This window comes from Meles meles, chromosome 13 (assembly GCF_922984935.1).
Source record: "Meles meles chromosome 13, mMelMel3.1 paternal haplotype, whole genome shotgun sequence".
NCBI classification, from domain to species: Eukaryota; Metazoa; Chordata; class Mammalia; order Carnivora; family Mustelidae; genus Meles; species Meles meles.
Genome location: NC_060078.1, coordinates 20,717,857 through 20,742,037, shown reverse-complemented (window position 1 = coordinate 20,742,037; position 24,181 = coordinate 20,717,857). Strand labels below are relative to the sequence as shown.

General features: G+C 38.9%; 1 protein-coding gene across 3 annotated transcripts in view; it reads right to left on the bottom strand.

Moving 5' to 3' along the window:
- BICC1 (BicC family RNA binding protein 1) overlaps window positions 1-24,181 on the bottom strand; it is a 279,797-nt gene that overhangs the window by 16,829 nt on the left and 238,787 nt on the right. For 2 of the 3 annotated variants that reach the window (XM_046027901.1, XM_046027903.1), the window contains exons 8-17: window positions 23,633-23,884; window positions 13,494-13,625; window positions 11,481-11,667; window positions 9,310-9,471; window positions 8,496-8,692; window positions 8,226-8,358; window positions 7,533-7,689; window positions 5,311-5,476; window positions 2,322-2,361; window positions 1,775-1,929 (exon numbers count right to left, since the gene is read on the bottom strand). In XM_046027901.1, coding sequence (XP_045883857.1) covers window positions 1,775-1,929; window positions 2,322-2,361; window positions 5,311-5,476; window positions 7,533-7,689; window positions 8,226-8,358; window positions 8,496-8,692; window positions 9,310-9,471; window positions 11,481-11,667; window positions 13,494-13,625; window positions 23,633-23,884 — 1,581 coding nt within the window. The remainder of the gene's footprint in view (window positions 1-1,774; window positions 1,930-2,321; window positions 2,362-5,310; window positions 5,477-7,532; window positions 7,690-8,225; window positions 8,359-8,495; window positions 8,693-9,309; window positions 9,472-11,480; window positions 11,668-13,493; window positions 13,626-23,632; window positions 23,885-24,181) is intronic. The other variant, XM_046027902.1, reaches the window with a different exon arrangement.

Here is a 24,181-nt window from a genome sequence, read left to right as displayed (position 1 = left end):
TTTGAATAAGCTTATGGATGAAAATGCACTGTATAAATCACAAAGAAATAAATTATGTGATTTAAGATAATTGTTCTTAGCACAGTATGTGTTCACATAATACTGAGGTATTCCTTTGAATATAAAAAGCAAATCTAGTTTGAATATGCAATAATATTTCCAGCAAAAAGCTTTCATATACATAATCTCAGCTTTCAGCCAGTGTTTGGTTTCCTTCAGGGTGAAGTTCTCTATTTCAAAGAACAGTAGCTTCTCAATATTACGAGAACTTACCACATGGCATGCTACATACTGGATGCCTTCTTCTAGGCAATCCTCAGAACAACTCAAATTAGAAAACAGGTTCAGAGGGGAGAAGTCATTCCTCAGAGCTGTCCATGTACCAGTAGTGGCTGTCAGACCCCACAGCCCTTTCACTTGACCACTATGTTATCAGAATGATCATCATTTCAACCGGCAATCCTTCTGGTCTTTGAGGACACAACTCAAATAGCATTTCTAGGGTAATTTCATCTCTGAAGCTACAGAAACACAATCAGCCACCTAACACTCCACTCTGCCAAAGCCAAGTGAGTGAAACTGGTGACCATAGGCGCATCAGCTAAAACCCTCAGAATTAGCACAGCAGTTTGAAGGTCTCTGCCAACAAAATAAAAGCTTATTTTCTCTCAGAGCTACAATGGCAGAAAGAGGAGTGCACCTCCTAGAGCCTCAAAATTTTTCATAACGGTTCCTACATTCTAGCTGCTGACAGTAACTTCAGTCCTTAAATACAGGCTTCCAGGCTGCTACTGTAAGTCTGACAATGGAATTTGTAAGAGACTATTCTTTTTAGTATTTTCTTTTACACTTAAAAGCAATGGGAAAAAAATTGCATGTTTGCTTTTTCCTTTCATCAAAAGTCTAATTTATTATAAGGAAAATTGGTGGAGAAAAGAAGGTCAATCTACAATTGCTAGTTATTAGACTAACAATTATGAAACCCTTAACCAGTATTTGTTTTTCAGCCTACAAGCATTCTGGTTGAACACTGTGATTCTTGGATTCATGATTTTTATCCACGTTTGGGTGTGTATACTCTCCCCAGTACTGAGTGTGCATATGTGTGCTCTAATTCCACCCCAGCTCCCAAAAGGCTTACAGCCAAAAATCTGATACTGTCAGATTGAAAAGGCTTTGCTTAGCAAGTCACGTGCAGCTTGGCTGAGAAGTACAGAACGTTGGATCCTTTCCCCATGCGGCAAGGATGCCAGCTTCCCAGTCTCACCCTGAGCCGTGCAGCCAACATCTGGGAAACATAAAATTTTGGAGCTCTTGTTTATGATACTTCCTGCTGTGTTCCTGGCATATCTGAACATGCTAAATTTTAACTCATATCTGAAAACTTATTTTTGTTGAGTGTTTGCCTTTGCCCCCCTATAGTGGGTCTGCTGGTGAGTGATACCCTTAAATAAAGGGAGTCTTTACAACTTTTATGGAATATTACATCTGTCCTTTGCTTAATCTCAGCCCTGCTCTATCATTTGTGACACTCTCTCCCTAACAAAATCACATTTATCCAAATTTACATCTCTTTAATAGCTGATCAACAACTTTGAGTGAAGGTTAAGACCATAATATATTAGACTGTATCAATTTGATAGCAATATGTTTACAGGAAGAGAAATTAGAACAAATCACCATTAACAACTTTTCCTTATGTAAATAAAGAATGATACCGCTCCTTTGCTCAAAGAACAGGCAGGAAGAGTGGGTAAGTCATGACTCTACGAACCTCAAAAGTCGTTGTCATTGTGGGCTTATAGGACACATGGTTGGCCCTTCTCAGCTCCTTTATGGTTTCAGCTGGCATGGATTTAGAAAACCCCAGGCCACTCCAGGTATTTGTGGGTGTTCTGACTTCTGTCACCACTGGTTTCTTTAACATAGCTTTGGGAGACAGCATATAAAACAAATGTTTGGTATTTTTAAAGTTTTTTCTAAAATAAAATATTAGTGAATGTTGTTTCTTTGATATAAGTAAAGAAATCATCACTGAATATTATTTCTTAACATGAAATGCCTTAAAGTACCTTCATAAAATACCTTTTATAAAGTAACAGTAAATTGAAAAATGTTACATTATTTCTTAATAGATCTAATGCTAATCTATTCAACAAAACACATGCATCTCCAACAAAATTTGTGTAACTTGAACCTAAACATTCTAGGTTTTTTTTTTATGACGGTCCAATTTCTCAATTCGACATGACTACTACGAAACATTTTATGGTCTCCTAGAAAAAAAAAATCAAAGTATTGATCATTAACACTGCACATACCTTTGGTTGCTAATAGTTTCTTTTGTTCATAGTCAAATGCCTGAAAATAAAAGAGGAAAAATATCTTTTTTGCCAGTCTGTCCAAATGTCTTGCCAATACCCCATAATTAGAGAACAAAGGTTTTGACTACAGTCCATGAATCTGCCTGGGACACATGCTAAGCTTTGTACCATTAATATGATAGCTATGTAGCACAAATCTGATAAATTTAAACATGTTTTCAAACTAACTAATTAGAATAAATTAACTACTTTTAACATAAAAGTGATAAGAATTAGAAATTTTCCTTCAAAAGGGAAAAAACCCTATTTAGTGTGAGTAAATTAACACACCAGGGCCAACAGATGCTAAAGTATAGTGAATAACCCAATAATAGGCTAAGTTTCCCAAAATAAGGCATTACCAAAATGCTTTCTGGTTATCTACTGGTCTCTTTGTTTCTCTACATCCCCTCCTCACTTAAGTAAATCATGGCCTGAAATGGGATGATGTTAAGACAATTTAAATTATTTAGCCTAATTGGCACAGTCTTTGCTTTTTTTTTTAAATATTTTATTTATTTGACAGAGAGAAATCACAACTAGGCAGAGAGGCAGGCAGAGAGAGAGGAGGAAGCAGGCTCCCTGCGGAGTAGAGAGCCGGACGTGGGGCTCGATCCCAGGACCCTGGCATCATGACCTGAGCCGAAGGCAGAGGCTTTAACCCACTGAGCCACCCAGGCACCCCCAGTCTTTGCTTTTGAAGTGAGATAAATGACAAATGCCTAGCTTTGATCTGTAATGACATTAAAGCCATGCAATAAAATTAAACCTAGCGACCTCTTCTACTAGTCTAGGATGTCACCATTCATTCCTTCCATTCACAATAAATAAGTGACTTCAGTCATACGTCTACCGAGGACTAAGGTAGGCCATTTTGAAGAAAGCAGTCCAGACACAGTGACATCTCAAATGCAAACCCAGTGTTCTCAGCTCTCCAATTTAGGGACTATTTAAGATTTTTTTTTTTTTAAAAGATTTTATTTATTTATTTGACAGAGAGAAATCACAACTAGGCAGAGAGGCAGGCAGAGAGAGAGAGAGAGAGGGAAGCAGGCTCCCCGCTGAGCAGAGAGCCCGACGCGGATGTCTTCAAGGCTTACCAAGAGGGCCAAGAACCAGTTGGTGAGAGCTCTTTTGACCCTTCCTCTAGGAGGATTATACCATTAGATCTAGCATGCCTGTATAATGTATGGTCTGAAACAGGGTATTTCTGAGAGAGAAATATGCTACAAATAAAAATTAGGTCAGAATTATAAAAGTAAATGGGGTGACCCAGACAAACTAGGATGTGTGATTAACTCTAAGAAAATGACAGTATATCAGGAGAGCCAGATTTTCAGATAACATAGTTTGGTATTTTTGAAATCCTAGGTCTAAAATGGCTTTGGGAATTACAATCAACTTTTAATGATTAGATCCTAAATTCACTTGTTTAATAAATATTTACTGAGTGTCTTCTGGTTAAAGAGATTATGTTGCTCTTTATAGAAGAATATAACAATGAATCAACAAGGGTCTAGAGCCTCAAAACACATAGAATCTTAGCAGGGATGTGTTTAAAAAAAAATGACTATAAAATAAATTAGGAAGTGAGGTAAGTGTGAAGAGAGAGCTAGAGATGTGGCGTTCCAAGAAAGGTCAGGAGACAGAGATCATTTTTAGGTGCAGGAATCAGTGAAATCTTCAGTCTTTCTCTGTCAATGCTTGGTGACTACTACCATTGAGTTTTTAGCAATTTTAGAAGTTAGCTCTTCATTAATAGCATAAATACATCTAAGTTAAAACTCTTTCACCAAGAACATTCTCGCCCATCCTAAAAGAAAGGAATGTGAAAATGATTCACTAGGTATAAATCTGATGGAAAAGAAAAGAACTACAAGAGGGACAAAAACCAAAAGGAATCATACAGGGGATGGGGTACTTAATATAATGAAAGTTTTAATTTATATTAACTGAAAATAAATCCATCAGAAAAAATGTAACAAATGTGTTTTTTTTTAACTTTGACACTTTAAAAAAGACACAGGTTTTGTAAAAACATTCATCTAATAATTCATGAAAATGCTCAAATGTGAAGGATTAAAAAAAACAGACAAGCAGGATTGAACTGCAGTTTTCATTAAAATTATAGAGGTATTATTTAGTTACATAAATTACTTTCTTTGACATAGCAGTGACAGCTTGTTTTTAAGATTCTGTGAAAAGCTTTCCCCTTTTCTGGGGAGGTGGGGGAGGCTGGAGATAATAAATCTTCTACTATAAAGTAAGAAAGTCTACCCAGTAATTCTGACACTGAAATCAAATGTTTATAAGAGTCTCTAAAAGCACAAAGTACAAAATCCTTCTTTCTCATATTGTCGTTTATATGGAAATCAAATTTCTGAATTTTATGATCAATAGTCTATTTTGATTTATTAGCCTAACACTTTAAAAATGGATACAGAGAAGATCCCTGCTGAAGAAATTGTTTAATATGATCATACATCTCTCAACTAACCTAGTCTTCAATAATACTTGGCATCTACTTTCAAAAACCTAAACTTCACTTTAATTATTTTTATAACTATCTAAATGACACCAAATTTACTAAACAGAAAGATATATTTATCCAAGACTATGTTATGAGGCAGTGATACTTAAAAATAACAGTTTTTACATTTATCTAAACTTTAAGTAATAGAGAAATAATATCATTTATGTAAGACATAGCGACAGACCATCTGATTGTGAATTTTAATATACTTTAAAGAATTCTTCTTACTCAAGCTTTTTATTTTTAATGTTTATTGCAAAACCAATTCCTAACTACTACGTATACATTTAAATTTAATTTTGACTAGAGTGCTGAAGGAAAACCAAATTTCTGCTCTATTGTTAAACATTTGCTGAATTCCCCATTCCCTAAGTTACCACCCCACATCTAGATAACTTTCCCGTTTCTCATTACCTGCATGTTGACATAGGATGGCCGTGGGGCCAGACGAGCCCTTTCGGAGTTTTGCTGGGCAGCTGCAGCCCTCTCTGCGGCACGCTCACTTCCGGGAGCCTTCTTGTCAGCCAAAGGGCTTTCTGCAGCACTCAGCTCAGAGTCCGAGAGCAACCTGTCAGTGCTGCTGTGAAACAGTTTGGAATTTAACAGTCCGTGTTGATATACAAATGTACTGAATGTTTCCTATGTGCACATTTACTCTACGTTTACCACTGTTAACTATTTACATGTATTATTTCATTTCATCTTCACAAGGCCGCTCTGAGGTAGGCAGTAGTATTATTCCCATTTTACAGATAACCATGTACCTCACCCAAGGTCACACCTCTAGTAAACGGTAGTGCTGGAATTTTAACCCAAGCATATGACTTTAGAGCTGGAGTTGAAACTATTTCATGACACATTTTCACAAACATTATATGTAGTATGTATGGCATAGGTCTGTGATACATACAGAACAGACACACAGACAAGATTTTTAATTTGGATACGTCAAAGAGATAGCAATGACTCATGCGTACACAGTCTAAGCAGAAACAAGTCAACCCAAAGGCATGCAATGAGCCAGTTCCTGTGTGTGAAATGCATTTGGTATTGCTAACAAACCTACTATGATACAGGTTTCTGATAAATAAGTATTTCCCAACACCTGTTCAGGGTGCATGGATGAACATAAAAATGTTCCTTAAAATAGGAAAAATTATCTGAATTGCAAGATTGGTAATGCCCTACACCTGCACCTCAAGTTCGAATCCAAGCGCACGTTAAGCTCAAGTAAAAGACAAATTAGGAACAGTATTAGGAAAAGAGCTGATCGGATTGGTTCATTCTTTCGTCATTCACTGTTCCACTGTTGTCAGGAGAACCAGGAGCAGGCTACTGGGATTTAAGAGGAGGAGTGATGTACTTTGTTTGCTTGACAAAAGTTCCCAGTGGCTTCACACATCAGGACTGAACGCAAAGGGCCTCTTCAGGTTCCGCTGGCAGCGGCAGTGTGAAGGCCCAGAGAACAGCATAAGCAAAGCCAAGGAAGCAAGCGATGTGGACGACTGGCACCATTAAAGCCAGAGTGTGACAAGATCAGACTTCCGTGCTCAAAAAAAATTGCTGAAACAAAATAAAGGACCGACTGAGCTGCTGAAAGCGTAGCGACAGAGAGACCATTCTGGAGGTTGCAGCTTAATTTAGATGAGAGGTAAGTTCAGAACTTATTTAATGATGAACGGAATAGGTATACCCTTCAACTGCTTCCACACAGGGAAGGAAGCAAGTTTACTTCTCTAACCTCTGCTGAATAATGTTCACCGTGGCTACTAGCACCACATAAGGAAAAACACAGATAAAGGAGATTTGGACAAAATGGGAACGAGAGTAGTTAACTGATCAAAGAGTTTATAAAAGCAAAACAGATTTCGGTAAGAAACACAGGAAATAAAAATATAAAGGCTATATTTGTCTTAAGATTGTCTCCCCTGTAAGGATATACAAGAAAACTAATAAGACAGTAGAGGAAACTGGGTAGATGGAGATGGAGAGGAACAAGATCCTTCAACACAGAGGCATGCCACTGTATTGCCTTTTTTAAAAGTGTGAATAGACTTGTCTATTTGAAAAAAAGAAAAAGAAAAAGAAGATAGAGTAAGGATAACACATTTGTCACTGTGCTGTTACGGTAAGGGAGAGTTATAGTTACTACAATATATGTATTTATACTCATGGGGATTTATAATAAATAAAATCATGAAACTGTCAAGTATTTATTACCATAGTTAGCAATTAACTACCTTGGAACAAGGAAGCATAGTTTAAGTTAGAAATTCAAAGCAAAACGAGGGAGAATTCACAGGAGGAAGATTTCCAACAGAAAAATCAGAGAGTAAATACTGCCCTGTTGAAGAGCAGGGAGAATGTTAAAGTTTCAGAGCACAGAGATGGTTTAGAGAGCCCAGATACAAATCCAATCCCTACAGAGAAGACAGAAGAGTGAAAATTACCAGATAGTATTCCTTAGTAGAAATTTTAAAAGGAAAAAGAGTATTATAAAGAAAAATAAAAACACTCTTGGAATAGATCAAACTCACTTGAACCAAAGAACACCAACTACTGAGTTAAAACAAAATCCAGCGTGTTAGACATTTTCTTTCAAAGGATCAAGGACTTTTAAAGATTAAAATACATACTGTAAGTGTGAGTTTTTTGTGCCCTGCAACAGTTCTACTGTCTGCCTCTTGGCACAGGAAACTTTGGAAGGACCCATCATCTGTTTCAAGTCACCAGCATTCCCAGAATGGGAAGGACTTCGAGGCATGCCTACTTCAACAAAAGCATCGTTACAACCTGCAGAAGGGATAAAGTGAAAATCCAAATGTCACCTTATCATCAACCACCACCTGTGATGGAAACAAATCAGAACCCAACTCAAGGGAGACCCAGGTAAAACAGCTTTCAGCTGCAAAGAAGACACTTTAAATTCAGGCTGTCCCAAATTTCATTCAAGATGAAATTTAAAGAGAAGACCCTCACATTTTCAAAAGATTTATTAGGGGTGGAAGCGTATTAAAAAAGGAAATACTCTATTTGGAAAAAAATTATATGTATATATTTAACTAAATTGATGCTTTCCTCTTACTCAATTACATCCACTTTAATTTAGGAAAGTTCCAATGTAATGGGAAGTGATTCTTTCTGTGGGAAGTGTTTTTCAGTTTATTTTGCCCTGTGTTCTTTGGAATTTCATTCAAGATATCTTTCTGCATACTTGAGGTAGGATGAGTCATAAATGGTTAGCAAAACCAACTTGAAATCACCGCAGAGACTTTACGAACCCCTTTATCTGGGTAATAGACCAGGCTGACGTTCAGAAGGAAAGTTACCTTCCACAGGGTTTGATTTGGGAGATGGCTGCTCAGGTCCAGTTGTCTGTCTAGATGGATCACTGTGATTCCCACTCAGTACTTTTTCTCCAAGTGATGAAGTGGCTATTGCACCATATTTTATATTCGGAGACTAAAATGATAACAGAAAATAACATATAGATATGGCCACAATTCTAAAATCCATTTCAGGTGGAAGTTTAAACATATTACCAGTGGCTTATCTCTTAGGAACAGCATAAATCACACTGCTCTAGCAAAGGACGTTACCTGTGCATGTCCATTTAAAGAAGCAGAGATTTTTTTGCCTTCTGTCTGGATACTGTTGATATGGACATCGACAGGAGTCAAGCCAGGAGGGGGAGATGGAGCTGTGTGCCCGTAGGTGGGTACACCAGACAACAAAATATTAGTTAATGTGGCTTGGGCAGTAGATGGAATCATAAGGTGTGGTATAGCAGAAAAACCTACAATGACATTTCATGCGGACAGATATTAGGAAAAAAACTCATATTTGACAAATATTACTTTATTATTTTTAGTAAAACCAAAAAACTTCGTTTTTGTTCCTACAAATTCAGAAGAGTTCAGTTTTGATACGTCTCTGTAAATAGGTTTACCATTACTATAAAAACACAAAACAATGTTAAACAAAACAATGTTAAAATGGAACAAGACTTGAGAGAATACTTAACCTAAGCTCTTCACTGTACGGAGGAGGAAACTAGCTAGATTTAGCATATCCATATAACTATCAGGCACATCCGTCCAACTGGAACCGACATTTCCTAATTACGAGGTCAGTGAGCTTCATGTGTTTTTGCCACTGTTTCCCGCTCATCACACTCTTTTTCCTGGTCTGTTTGTCATGTCGGAAGATTATATTCTACTTTTATTAAAAACTCACTGCTTTGTCATGCTTCATTTTAACTAATTTACACCACTGGGGAGTTTCTCTTTAGCCACAGTATGCTTTGAAACATAATTTTTCCCTAAGGAAACGGGACCACTGGTACATTTTATTTAAAAACTGATACCTAAAACCACACCAACATGCCTTTGATTGTACTTACATGATACTCACCTGTGGCACTTGAAGTGTTAGCAAGCGGGGGTGCCCATAACGTAGGGCTGGGGGTGCCAGAACTTGGACTTTGCAAAGGACTGACTGAGCTATTAAGAGCATTCAAGAGTGAGTTTGGGGTGGTTGATGTGTTTAGAGATAAGGTGGTAGGCCCCAAAAGACCTGCAATAAATGAATGCCAAGTCAATATGCATATATTCAATATTAAAAATACAGATGGGCACCAATATTGCCATTCAGAATGCACAATGAGAGAGTCTGATATTTTCCAAGTAGAATGAGGGACAGATTACCTTCTTTTGAATATTCCCAAGAGATACTACATGATACAACTCCAACACAGAACCCAGACTATGTACAAACAGACGCTGATCCGAACCAGAAGTTAGATGTCTGTAAACCAGGGATGCAGTCAGGGTCACTGAGCAATGCCAGCTGCTTTGCATTCATTTCAACTGGCCAGGATAAACACACTTCTGCTCAAGTGGAAACTCATCTTTTTTTTTTTTTTAAGATTTTATTTATTTATTTGACAGACAGAGATCACAAGTAGGCAGAGAGGCAGGCAGAGAGAGAGGAGGAAGCAGGCTCCCTGGCGGGCAGAGAGCCTGATGTAGGGCTCGATCCCAGGACCCTGGGATCATGACCTGAGCCTAAGGCAGAGGCTTTAACCCACTGAGCCACCCAGGCACCCCTGGAAACACATCTTTATTTCTCTCTATAACTCACTTGCTTTCTGTTTCCAAACAAACTCTTTTCAAACCACTTACAATTAGCAGAGAATAGGGGAAGGGTCTCCTGCAGTAGAATGACTACATTTGTGGAGAGGCTGAGTTACTCGGAACAGTTTGCTTTTATTATGTCAAAACACATGACCATCCCTGTGGTCCGTGGTCCATCTCAGTAAGTACAAAAACTTTTCTCAGAAATAATTTTTTGTTTGTTTTTTGCTTGTTTTAAGGATTTAATGTTTGAATTAAGTAATGAAACTTCTCTTCAGGCATTTAAATATATTCTAAAGTAAAATACGAAGTTGTATATAACTTTTCCGGAACATTTAAAGTATTCAGTATTACAGGATAGGAATAGACATGAAAACGTTATAGAAATTGAGTAACTGAATCTTTGCTCTGGTGCAGGAAGAACTTGGTTCCTGCCATATTATCTCGCTGGCACTTCCTGACTGACATGTGTGTGTTGTTATGACTGTTCAGTGGAAGGGATGATTTGGGGAGAGTAGAGGCCAAGGGGGAAAGAGTCTGTCATTACTGTAATGGTGTCTAGACAGGGCTACCTGGAATCTTAATCATATTATAACCATATAATTTTTAAAAGCAAAAAATAGCTGTTAGAAAAAAGAAGTGACAGAAGGCGGAGAGTGTTTTTTCTGTCTCAGATCAATACTGAATGAGGCAAGGGGATTTTGTAGGATTGTTACCTTCACTTTTCATATTAAGGCTACGGAAACATGTGCAAGAAAGTAGTGAGCCTGGCCTAACGGCAATATGGCACTGAAACCCCAACTGTAAGCCAGGACTCCACAAATGAGGCAGTACAGGGCACAAGTATGAACCCCCCCCTCCAAAGAGCTACAGCACCGAGGGAAGACGCTCTTCCACCTTCTACTCTGTGCTGTAGATATAAACACAGGTCACGGTTCCTCTTGGTAGCTGCAGCTAGATTCCCTGTGTCTGGATGACGCTGTGCTGACCACCGGGAGTGGGGTTCTGCTTGCTCCCACCTCCCCCCTCTCTACCCCTCACACAGATTTGCAATTACTTTTTGAAAAGCAAACTGGATAATCTTTACCTCTAGGGATGGATGGCAATATTGCAAATGCAAGAGAGAACAAACACATAAATTATAGTCAGCCTGCTCACTTCACTCTCAATGGCATTCTTAATTTAGAAGAACAAACACAGCCACTGAAAATAAAACAGTCAGACCTTGGTTATTTATGCCAAAATAAAAAGAATCTAGGTACAAAATCTTTGGAGTCTAACAAAAAACCCAAAATGGATTGATGTGAGTTTTGTTGTTTTTTCACCTAATCTTTGGGCCTGACAAGGGAAAAAAAAAGCCTTTAAAAACTGTAGCCCCAGATGGTAGAAAAGGAACGGGCTAAGCAATCCCCCAGTGACTGAGAAGCGCTGTAATAATAAATTTTATACCTAGTCCAGTGAGTCCGAGGCCTGCGGAAGCTAAGATGTCCAGGCTGGGACATGCCAGGCCGGCAGGGCACGATGCTGGGGACTGGCTGGTTGCTATGGTAACCCCACTGCTTTCAAGTCCGAGGAGACATTTCCTTGCTTCATACATATTTAAGGCATTTCTCTCAACACTTTTCACAATCACAGACTATGAAAACACATAATGGGAAAGAAAAAGGTGACATGCAAATAGTCTACAATGAACTGGGGAGGTGGGTGAGACATGAATATGGTAATAAGGATTCCAGGAAGGAATATATTGATGCGATTTTAAAATCAACTTAAAAATTCTAACCACTTATTTCTTAAGTTTGCTCTTTGTGGTAAAACCATAAAGGGTTAGTTATAATTTTCTGGGTGTGTCCTGTGTTCCGGGCACTGGGATAGAAGCTCTACATAAATCTTGATGCTTGCCAGAAACCTTCTGGATGGGAATTGTGATTGATATTCAGGGAGGATAAGGGTCCTACCCATGGCCACAGCCTTGCTGGGTAGGGGCAGCAAGAGGACTGGACCTCAGGTGGTCTGCCTGTACAGCCCATTCCCTAGGCAGCCTCTCGCTGTTACATTAAAGCTTTCTCCCTTGATCTCATTTTTACAAAACAACTCAAACTTGTCACCATATATAGACTGCATAGTAACAGTCACTTACGTTTGACATTTATAGCCTACTAATTAAGTAACAGAACTTGAGGTACCCCTGTCCCTCACTGATGGCATATCAATGGCAAAGCTTATGGTAAAACAAACTTCTAAACAAAAAATTTTTTTTCTCAATGGACTCCTCTAGAAAATTGGAAGTATGAACTTAAGAGGAGAGCCTCCAATGGGCAATAAAGAAAATTTGTGACTGAAAAAGCAGTTAAAGCAGTACAAATTAGTCAAGCATGACACTTCAGGACACATAAAATTAATGTCCTGTTCTCTAACTTTAAACTCATTATATCACTTAGAAACGAACCTCTCTTTTTCTTTTAAAGTTTTCTTTTGATGAAGGCACGATTGTTTTTCTTAAGTTGGACCATGTTATTTAATAAAAATCGTCTATGATACACCTTATACCATGATACATACATAATAAGATTTATAGAAATTAAAAAATGGAAAGCACAACTGTTTGGGGTTTTACCTACTAGAATAAAAAGATACATTAATGTTATCACTCAGTACATGTTATTATGCAACTTGCTTCTTTTATTCCATACCATTCTTGTCTTTTGACTCCGGTACATAGGTCTCTTCAGGGTGTCTAACTGGATGTACAATGCCGGCGGGTGGGAGGATATCAGTATTTTCAGTGTGATTAGAAGGTCCCAAATTGCTCCTCAGAGTGGCTATGCCAATTTGCCTCTTCCCTCACATTCTCACTAGCATTTAATATCATCAGGTTTATCCCACTAAATTTTGACTATACATGGAATTATTGAAATTTTGTAACATCTTAGAGAAGTTCCAAGAATACTGAATGGGGGACACATCATTATTTACTTTTGATTATCATTATTAGTTTATTATTTGATTAAAGAGAATGAACACCTATTCTTTAAGTCTCCAGGGCTAGCAGGGTGGCTCGCAAAGAGTATGTAAATTAAATATTTTAAAAATTACATTGGATATGTACACATACACATTTAACACAATGTTTAGCCTTATCAACTCTGTTAACTTAATAAAGCTGAAAGTTACCACGTTGCAAACTAATAAAAACATGTCTTTTCTTTCTTTCTCATATGTTTGTAAGAAATAAGTCATTAAAAATGAACTCCAAAACCAACACATAAAGAAAACGATGATCAAAAATGAATGTTTTTACTAACTTATGTATTTAAACAACAAAGTATAATATATAATGACATATATATTATATAGAATATTTAATTCCATGTATATGAAAATACATATGTATATGAAAATAAAAAACTAATCTAGAATGGGATAGGATATGTGGTCCTCTGGGCCCAGATCTGAACCAACCTTGCTTGGTTGTTTCGGCTTTGGTTTAATACTGATGAAGACATCGAGCTGTTCCATCAACTGAGCAATGAACTGTGGATCAACTTCAATTTCTTCCTTCATATCAAACATCAACACAAGGGGAAGACAACCCTAAGAAATGTCACAGTAGAAAGTGTAGGAGGTAAAACGTTACTCATTTAAACATCTGATAATTTAACATGCCTACAAATAATGCAATATTCTATGGGCCGAAAGAGTAAACCAAAGTATTAAAGCCCAAACACATGCGTTCACAAAGCTTAGGGAATTTGTGTGGAAATAATGCTGAGGGCACAAGCTATTTTTTGGCCCTGAATTTTTTTACCCACTTTCCACCTTGGAAAATTCCTCTATTCTCTGACTTCCATTTTGTTAGTGATGCCAGAAACTAGACATTGAACCACATTAAGGGGACTAATCCTGTGCTTTCGCTCAAAGACTTACAGTACTGGTTTTTGTTGTCTTCTGAATGAAATCTAACCATGTATCAGCATTTCAAGATCTCCACATTTCAACACAGCTTTGCTTGTATAATCATAGGCCTGTATGTCCACACATCTGCCCTTCCTCCAGGCTAGACCAGCTTCCTGACTATTTTTCAAATGGATTCTGTACTTTGGTCTCAATTCACTCAAAGGCTTCTTCGCCAACTGAAGACCTACCTCTCTTCTGGTGCAGCTCCAATCTTACCTCCTGCCTGGAGTAAACTGCTACTACTGTTTCTTCTTTTAGCTTTCTCACTTTTTAGCTCTGCTGAGGTCTGCACTTGTTTTTTTTCTCAGATGCTTTCTTCCTGGCCCCGAATCTACTAACTATAGGAATCTCATACTTTTACTGATTCCCAAGACACTCAGTACTAGCCCGACTGCTGGGTTCTGTACATAAGTATCTGGAGAAGTAACAGTCAAATACATTGGAATTAAAACGAAATCACTGTGTTCCATTTTCCTTGTAGATAAAAGTGATTTTTGTATTTAAAATACATGTTAAGGCCTTTTATTTCCTTTAGAGATTTATTTATTTATTTGAGAGAGAGACAGTACACACGCATGACTTGGGAGAAGGGCAGAGGGAGAAACTCAAGCAGACTCTGTGCTGAGTGTGGAGCCCAGTGTGGGGCTTGAGATCATGACTGAGAGATCATGACCTGACCAAAATCAAGAGTCAGATGCTTAACCAACTGAGCCACCCAGATGCCCCTAGGTTAAAGCTTATTAATTTATCCCTCCCTCCCTTCTTTTATTTATTTTTTTTAAAGATTTATTTATTTATTTATTTGACAGACAGAGATCACAAGAAGGCAAAGAGGCAGGCAGAGAGGGGGGGAAGCAGGCTCCCTGATGAGCAGAGAGCCCGATGAAGGGCTTGATCCCAGGATCCTGATATCATGACCTGAGCTGAAGGCAGAGGCTTTGACCCACTGAGCCACCCAGGTGCCCTCCTCCCTTCTTTTAATATTGTACAATACTATATCTCATTGCGTACTTTATTTTTGGTAGGTATGATCAAAGCATGAATATGAATTCCTAACTGTACAGAATGCCTGAAAAAGTTCACTTAAAATAATACCTAAAGAAAAAAAGAAAATTATGAAGAGCGATCATAATCATCTTTGGACATGAATATGCTATCTAACTAGTGGTATATTAAAAGTATCCTTATATAACGCCTGGGTGGCTTAGTCAGTTAAGCCGCTGCCTTCAGTTCAGGTCATAATCCCAGGATCCTGGGATCCAGCCCCACATCTTGGTCTCTGCTCAGTGGCCAGCCTGCTTCTCCCTCTACTGCAGCTCTGCCTGCTTGTGTGCTCTCTGTCTCTCCATCAAATAAATAAGTAAAATCTTTAAAAAAAATTTTTTAAAGTATCCTTATAAACTAAGCTTGGCTAAAAAAATCATTCACAACAAAATAATTATGTATTATAATCCTTAATTAATCATAACAAGTTCTTTTTTTTTTCCCTTTTTATTAATTTTTTCAGCGTAACAGTATTCATTCTTTTTCTTTTTTTTTTTTTTATTTATTTTTTCAGCGTAACAGTATTCATTCTTTTTGCACAACACCCAGTGCTCCATGCAAAACGTGCCCTCCCCATCAGCCACCACCTGTTCCCCCAACCTCCCACCCCTGACCCTTCAAAACCCTCAGGTTGTTTTTCAGAGTCCATAGTCTCTTATGGTTTGCCTCCCCTCCCCAATGTCCATAGCCCGCTCCCCCTCTCCCAATCCCACCTCCCCCCAGCAACCCCCAGTTTGTTTTGTGAGATTAAGAGTCATTTATGGTTTGTCTCCCTCCCAATCCCATCTTGTTTCATTTATTCTTCTCCTATCCCCCTACCCCCCCATGTTGCTTCTCCATGTCCTCATATCAGGGAGATCATATGATAGTTGTCTTTCTCCGATTGACTTATTTCACTAAGCATGATACGCTCTAGTTCCATCCACGTCGTCGCAAATGGCAAGATTTCATTTCTTTTGATGGCTGCATAGTATTCCATTGTGTATATATACCACATCTTCTTGATCCATTCATCTGTTGATGGACATCTAGGTTCTTTCCATAGTCTGGCTATTGTAGACATTGCTGCTATAAACATTCGGGTACACGTGCCCCTTCGGATCACTATGTTTGTATCTTTAGGGTAAATACCCAGTAGTGCAATTGCTGGGTCATAGGGTAGTTCTATTTTCAACATTTTGAGGAACCTCCATGCTGTTTTCCAGAGTGGTTGCACCAGCTTGCATTCCCACCAACAGTGGAGGAGGGTTCCCCTTTCTCCACATCCTCTCCAGCATCTGTCATTTCCTGACTTGTTAATTTTAGCCATTCTGACTGGTGTGAGGTGATATCTCATTGTGGTTTTGATTTGTATTTCCCTGATGCCGAGTGACGTGGAGCACTTTTTCATGTGTCTGTTGGCCATCTGGATGTCTTCTTTGCAGAAATGTCTGTTCATGTCCTCTGCCCATTTCTTGATTGGATTGTTTGTTCTTTGGGTGTTGAGTTTGCTAAGTTCCTTATAGATTTTGGATACTAGCCCTTTATCTGATATGTCGTTTGCAAATATCTTCTCCCATTCTGTCAGCTGTCTTTTGGTTTTGTGAACTGTTTCCTTTGCTGTGCAAAAGCTTTTGATCTTGATGAAATCCCAATAGTTCATTTTCGCCCTTGCTTCCCTTGCCTTTGCCGTTGTTCCTAGGAAGATGTTGCTGCGGCTGAGGTCGAAGAGGTTGCTGCCTGCGTTCTCCTCAAGGATTTTGATGGATTCCTTTCTCACATTGAGGTCCTTCATCCATTTGGAGTCTATTTTCGTGTGTGGTGTAAGGAAGTGGTCCAATTTCATTTTTCTGCATGTGGCTGTCCAATTTTCCCAGCACCATTTATTGAAGAGGCTGTCTTTTTTCCATTGGACATTCTTTCCTGCTTTGTCGAAGATTAGTTGACCATAGAGTTGAGGGTCGATTTCTGGGCTCTCTATTCTGTTCCACTGGTCTATGTGTCTGTTTTTGTGCCAGTACCATGCTGTCTTGATGATGACAGCTTTGTAATAGAGCTTGAAGTCCGGAATTGTGATGCCACCAACTTTGTCTTTGTTCTTCAATATTCCTTTGGCTATTCGAGGTCTTTTCTGGTTCCATATAAATTTTAGGATCATTTGTTCCATTTCTTTGAAAAAAATGGATGGTATTTTGATAGGGATTGCATTAAATGTGTAGATTGCTTTAGGTAGCATAGACATTTTCACAATATTTATTCTTCCAATCCAGGAGCATGGAACATTTTTCCATTTTTTTGTGTCTTCCTCAATTTCTTTCATGAGTACTTTATAATTTTCTGTGTATAGATTCTTAGTCTCTTTGGTTAGGTTTATTCCTAGGTATCTTATAGTTTTGGGTACAATTGTAAATGGGATTGACTCCTTAATTTCTCTTTCTTCAGTCTTGTTGTTGGTGTACAGAAATGCAACTGATTTCTGTGCATTGATTTTATATCCTGACACTTTACTGAATTCCTGGACAAGTTCTAGCAGTTTTGGAGTGGAGTCTTTTGGGTTTTCCACATATAGTATCATATCATCTGCGAAGAGTGATAGTTTGACTTCTTCTTTACCAATTTGGATGCCTTTAATTTCTTTTTGTTGTCTGATTGCTGAGGCTAGGACTTCTAGTACTATGTTGAATAGCAGTGGTGATAATGGACATCCCTGCCGTGTTCCTGACCTTAACGGAAAAGCTTTCAGTTTTTCTCCATTGAGAATGATATTTGCGGTGGGTTTTTCATAGATGGCTTTGATAATATTGAGGTATGTGCCCTCTATCCCCACACTTTGAAGAGTTTTGATCAGGAAGGGATGCTGTACTTTGTCAAATGCTTTTTCAGCATCTATTGAGAGTATCATATGGTTCTTGTTCTTTCTTTTATTAATGTGTTCTATCACATTGATTGATTTGCGGATGTTGAACCAACCCTGCAGCCCTGGAATAAATCCCACTTGATCGTGGTGAATAATCCTTTTAATGTACTGTTGAATCCTATTGGCTAGTATTTTGGCGAGAATTTTTGCGTCTGTGTTCATCAAGGATATTGGTCTGTAGTTCTCTTTTTTGGTGGGATCCTTGTCTGGTTTTGGGATCAAGGTGATGCTGGCCTCATAGAATGAGTTTGGAAGTTTTCCTTCCATTTCTATTTTTTGGAACAGTTTCAGGAGAATAGGAATGAGTTCTTCTTTAAATGTTTGGTAGAATTCCCCTGGGAAGCCGTCTGGCCCTGGGCTTTTGTTTGTTTGGAGATTTTGGATGACTGTTTCAATCTCCTTACTGGTTATGGGCCTGTTCAGGTTTTCTATTTCTTCCTGGTTCAGTTGTGGTAGTTTATATGTCTCTAGGAATGCATCCATTTCTTCCAGATTGTCCAATTTGTTGGCGTAGAGTTGCTCATAGTATGTTCTTATAATTGTCTGTATTTCTTTGGTGTTAGTTGTGATCTCTCCTCTTTCATTCATGATTTTATTGATTTGGGTCCTTTCTCTTTTCTTCTGGATGAATCTGGCCAGGGGTTTATCAATCCTTTTTTTTTTTTTTTTCTTTTTTTTTTTTTCCATTTTATTTATTTTTTCAGCGTAACAGTATTCATTCTTTTTGCACAACACCCAGTGCTCCATGCAAAACGTGCCCTCCCCATTACCCACCACCTGTTCCCCCAACCTCCCACCCCTGACCCTTCAAAACCCTCAGGTTGTTTTTCAGAGTCCATAGTCTCTTATGGTTCGCCTCCCCTCCCCAGTTGGGGAGGGGAGGGTTTATCAATCCTATTGATTCTTTCAAAGAACCAGCTCCTAGTTTCATTGATTTTTTCTATTGTTTTTTTGGTTTCTATTTCATTGATTTCTGCTCTGATCTTTATGATTTCTCTTCTCCTGCTGGGTTTAGGGTTTCTTTCTTGTTCTTTCTCCAGCTCCTTTACGCGTAGGGTTAGGTTGTGTACTTGAGACCTTTCTTGTTTCTTGAGAAAGGCTTGTACCGCTATATATTTTCCTCTCAGGACTGCCTTTGCTGTGTCCCACAGATTTTGAACTGTTGTGTTTTCATTATCATTTGTTTCCATGAATTTTTTCAATTCTTCTTTAATTTCCTGGTTGACCCATTCATTCTTTAGAAGGATGCTGTTTAGTCTCCATGTATTTGGGTTCTTTCCAGCTTTCCTCTTGTGATTGAGTTCTAGCTTCAGAGCATTGTGGTCTGAAAATATGCAGGGAATAATCCTAATCTTTTGATACCGGTTGAGACCTGATTTGTGACCCAGGATGTGATCTATTCTGGAGAAGGTTCCATGTGCACTAGAGAAGAATGTGTATTCTGTTGCTTTGGGATGAAATGTTCTGAATATATCTGTGATGTCCATCTGGTCCAGTGTGTCATTTAAGGCCTTTATTTCCTTGTTGATCTTTTGCTTGGATGATCTGTCCATTTCAGTGAGGGGAGTGTTAAAGTCCCCTACTATTATTGTATTATTATTGATGTGTTTCTTTGATTTTGTTATTAATTGGTTGATATAGTTGGCTGCTCCCACGTTAGGGGCATAGATATTTAAAATTGTTAGATCTTCTTGTTGGACAGACCCTTTGAGTAGGATATAGTGTCCTTCCTCATCTCTTATTATAGTCTTTGGCTTAAAATCTAATTGATCTGATATAAGGATTGCCACCCCAGCTTTCTTCTGATGCCCATTAGCATGGTAAATTGTTTTCCACCCCCTCACTTTCAATCTGGAGGTGTCTTCGCGTCTAAAATGAGTTTCTTGTAGGCAACATACTGATGGGTTTTGTTTTTTTATCCATTCTGATACCCTGTGTCTTTTGATTGGGGCATTTAGCCCATTAACATTCAGGGTAACTATTGAGAGATATGAATTTAGTGCCATTATTAGCCTGTAAGGTGACTGTTCCTGTATATTGTCTCTGTACCTTTCTGATCTACTACTTTTAGGCTCTCTCTTTGCTTAGAGGACCCCTTTCAATATTTCCTGGAGAGCTGGTTTGGTGTTTGCAAATTCTTTCAGTTTTTGTTTGTCCTGGAAGCTTTTGATCTCTCCTTCTATTTTCAATGATAGCCTAGCTGGATAGAGTATTCTTGGCTGCATGTTTTTCTCGTTGAGTGCTCTGAATATATCATGCCAGCTCTTTCTGGCCTGCCAGGTCTCTGTGGATAAGTCTGCCGCCAATCTAATATTTTTACCATTGTATGTTACAGACTTCTTTTCTCGGGCTGCTTTCAGGATTTTCTCTTTGTCACTAAGACTTGTAAATTTTACTATTAGGTGACGGGGTGTGGACCTATTCTTGTTGACTTTGAGGGGGGTTCTCTGCATCTCCTGGATTTTGATGCTTGTTCCCTTTGCCATATTAGGGAAATTCTCTCCAATGATTCTCTCCAATAGACCCTCTGCTCCCCTCTCTGTTTCTTCTTCTTCTGGAATCCCAATTATTCTAATGTTGTTTCGTCTTATGGTGTCACTTATCTCTCGAATTCTCCCCTCATGGTCCAGTAGCTGTTTGTCCCTCTTTTGCTCGGCTTCCTTATTCTCTGTCATTTGGTCTTCTATATCACTAATTCTTTCTTCTGCCTCATTGATCCTAGCAGTGAGAGCCTCCATTTTTGATTGCACCTCATTAATAGCTTTTTTGATTTCAACTTGGTTAGACTTTAGTTCTTTAATTTCTCCAGAAAGGGCTTTAATATCTCCAGAGAGGGTTTCTCTAATATCTTCCATGCCTTTTTCGAGCCCGGCTAGAATGTTCAGAATCGTCATTCTGAACTCTTGATCTGACATAGTACCAATGTCTGTGTTGATTAGGTCCCTAGCCTTCGGTACTGTCTCTTGTTCTTTTGTTTGTGGTGATTTTTTCCGCCTTGTCATTTTGTCCAGATAAGAGGATATGAAGGAGCAAATAAACTACTAATAGGGTGGCAAAGACCCCGGAAAAATGCGCTGTAACCAAATCAGAAGAGACCCCAAATTGTGGGGGGGGGGGGGGAAGGGGATAAAAAACAGGTTCTGAAAAAAAAAGAAAAAAAAAAAATTTAAAAAATAAAACAAATAAAAAAATATAAAAAAGAAAGAAAAAATATATATATTTTGATGAACTAGTCAAAAAACGTTAAAAAAGAAAAGGGTAAAAGTTTTTAAAAAAATTTAGCAGAAGAAGAAAAAAGAAAAAAGAAAAAAAAATTGAAAAAAGAAAAAAAAAATTGAAAAAAGAAAAAAAAAATTGAAGTAGCCGCAAGACTAAAGAATCATGGGGAGAAAGCCATGAGTTCCGTGCTTTGCTTTCTCCTCCTCTGCAATTGCTCTGCTGTCTTAGGAATTGAATCTGCTTTCTCCTTGATAGATGAACTTCGTCCTGCTGGATATTTTGTTGATCTTCTGGGGGAGGGGCCTGTTGTAGTGACTCTCAAGTGTCTTTGCCCGAGGCGGGATTGCACCGCCCTTACCGGCGGCCGGACTAAGTAATCGGCTCGGGTTCGCTTTTGGGAGCTTCTGTTCCCTGAACGCTTTCCGTAGAGTTCCGGAGGAGGGGAATGAAAATGGCGGCCTCCCAGTCTCCGGCCCGGAGGAGCCGAGAGCCTGGGGCCCCACTCCTCAGTGCGCCCCCAGAGGACAGCACCCAATCACTCCCGTATCCCCAGCCTCTAGCCGCGCTCCGAGCTCACCCAGCCCGCGACCAGTTCAAGGTAACCCCGAGCTGAGAGTTCAGTCCTCGGCTCTGTCTTTGCAGCCGGTTTTTCCGTTCTAATACCTGCGAGCTCTCCGACACTCTGACACCCCCGATCCTTCTGTGACCTTGCGGGGCCTGGGGCCACGCTGACCCCGTGTGGGCTTCACCCTGGGTTAGCCTCTGGAGCAATGTCCCTCAGTGGAACAGACTTTTAAAAGTCCTGATTTTGTGCTCCGTTGCTCCGCCGCTTGCCGTGAGCCGGCCCCTCCCCCCGCGGTCTATCTTCCCGTCGTTTTAGATTCACTTCTCCGCCAGTCCTACCTTTCAGAAAGTGGTTGATTTTCTGTTTCTAGAGTTGCTGTTCTTCTTCTCTTCGCTCTCCCGTTGGATTTGTAGGTGTTTGCTATGTTTAGATAAGCTATCGAGCTGATCTCCTGTTACCTGATGTAGTCTCCAATCATAACAAGTTCTTATCTCTCAGTTTTTCTGGGGCCCCTGGGTGGCTCAGGTAGTTAAGCACTGGACTCTTGATTTTGGCTTAGGTCATGATCTCAGAATCCTGGCATCCAGCCTAGAGTTGGACTCTGTGCTGACCATGGAGCCTGCTTAAGATTCTCTCTCTCCCTATCCCGCTGCCACTCCCCTCCCTGCTTACGCTCCTCTCTTAAAAAACAAAAATTGGACTTTCTGAAAGTTTCTCAAAAACAAATTCTGCAAGTTAATAATAGTAAAGACCACACCTGAGGCTTACTGTTTTAAATGTCGCTAAAGGTCAAGTTCTTGAACAGGAGAATACGGTGGTGTTTTTAATAAGATAATTTGTAAGTCCACATCATGCCAGTCAATCCATTTTGTTACTACGTATCAACCTACACACTGTGCTTTTTAAATGAATATAAGAAGGACTGTGGAAAGAACCAAGATGCCTTTCAACAGATGAATGGATAAAGAAGATGTGGTCCATATTTCCTATGGAGTATTATTCCTCCATCAGAAAGGATGAATACCCAAATTTTGTATCAACATGGATGGGACTGGAGGAGATTATGCTGAGTGAAATAAGTCAAGCAGAGAGACTCAATTATCATATGGTTTCACTTACTTGTGGAGCATAGGGAATAACACCAAGGACATTGGCAGATGGAGAGGAGAAGTGAGTTGGAGGAAATCGGAGGGGGAGACAAATCATGAGAGACTACAGACTCAGAAAAAAACTGAGGGTTTTGGAGGGGAGGGGTGTGTGGGGTTGGGTGAGCCTGGTGGTGGGTATTATGGAGGGCACATATTGCATGGAGCACTGGGTATGGTGCATAAGCAATGAATTCTGGAACACTGAAAAGAAATTTAAAAAAAAAAAGAAATATTGTACATTTTACATAGAAAGCAGTAATGAATTATATAATGGATATTTACCTCAATGCATTAGGATCCAAATATGTGGCTTGAATACCATTTTTTAAGCTGTATCAGAGATCTGTGAAACGTTCACGTTTCATGCTACTAAAATTTATATCTTTGAGGGTTAAAAAGGTATTTTTACTTTTCTGTTTAAATAAAAGACTTTCTTTGTCAAATGTAGACAACTATTACATGTCAGGTGAAAATAATCACCCTGCATAAAATACAGTGCATTATTTCATTGTATCCTCTTCTGTGTTTAGTCTAAGTTAAAAAAAAAAAAAAACTTCAAAGAAATTACTCACCTATGTAATGAAATTAAGCCTGTAAGGGACTATATACTTTACTCTTATTTTACTTCCTTTTAGCAAGAAACTTATTTGACAAGGCTTCCAAAGCATTTTCATAAATACCACAGTAGTAAGGTGTATGCAGCCACATACACTGTACCCAAAGAAGTAAATAAAATAAAATGAAATTGTAACACTAATTTTAATAAACCTACCATGAGATATTGCCTTGCAAGACAGACAGACTCAATGGTGCCCTGGAGGTAGACGGTGGATTTCTTCTGTGGATTACTGGGGTCAGGAAAGTGGATCTGAGCACCTGTTCTTTGCATGATATGTTTGATGTTGCTTCCATTTCGACCCATCATAAAGAGATGATGTTGAGCTGCAATGTCTAGTTGTGTGCTCACAGGAATAGCTGATGCCAGGCTCCCAGCGAGATGTTCCAACAGCATGGCAGTTCCTTCCTACGAGAGAAAAGTAGGAAAGAAATAATCCTATAGAATAACTTTCCACATACAAGGAAAGATTCTAGTGCACTTCTAATAACTATGGAGAAACTCAACACATTCTATAAACCAAAATGGAAAACATGGGAAAATTCTGGAAAATGAATTAGTTTAAAATCCTTTAAAAATAAAATTTTCATCGGGGTGCTAGGTGGCTCAGATGGTTAAGCGTCTGCCTTTGGCTCAGGTCATGATCCCAGGGTCCTGGAATGAAGCCCTGCATCAGGCTCCCTGCTCAGCAGGGAGTCTGTTTCT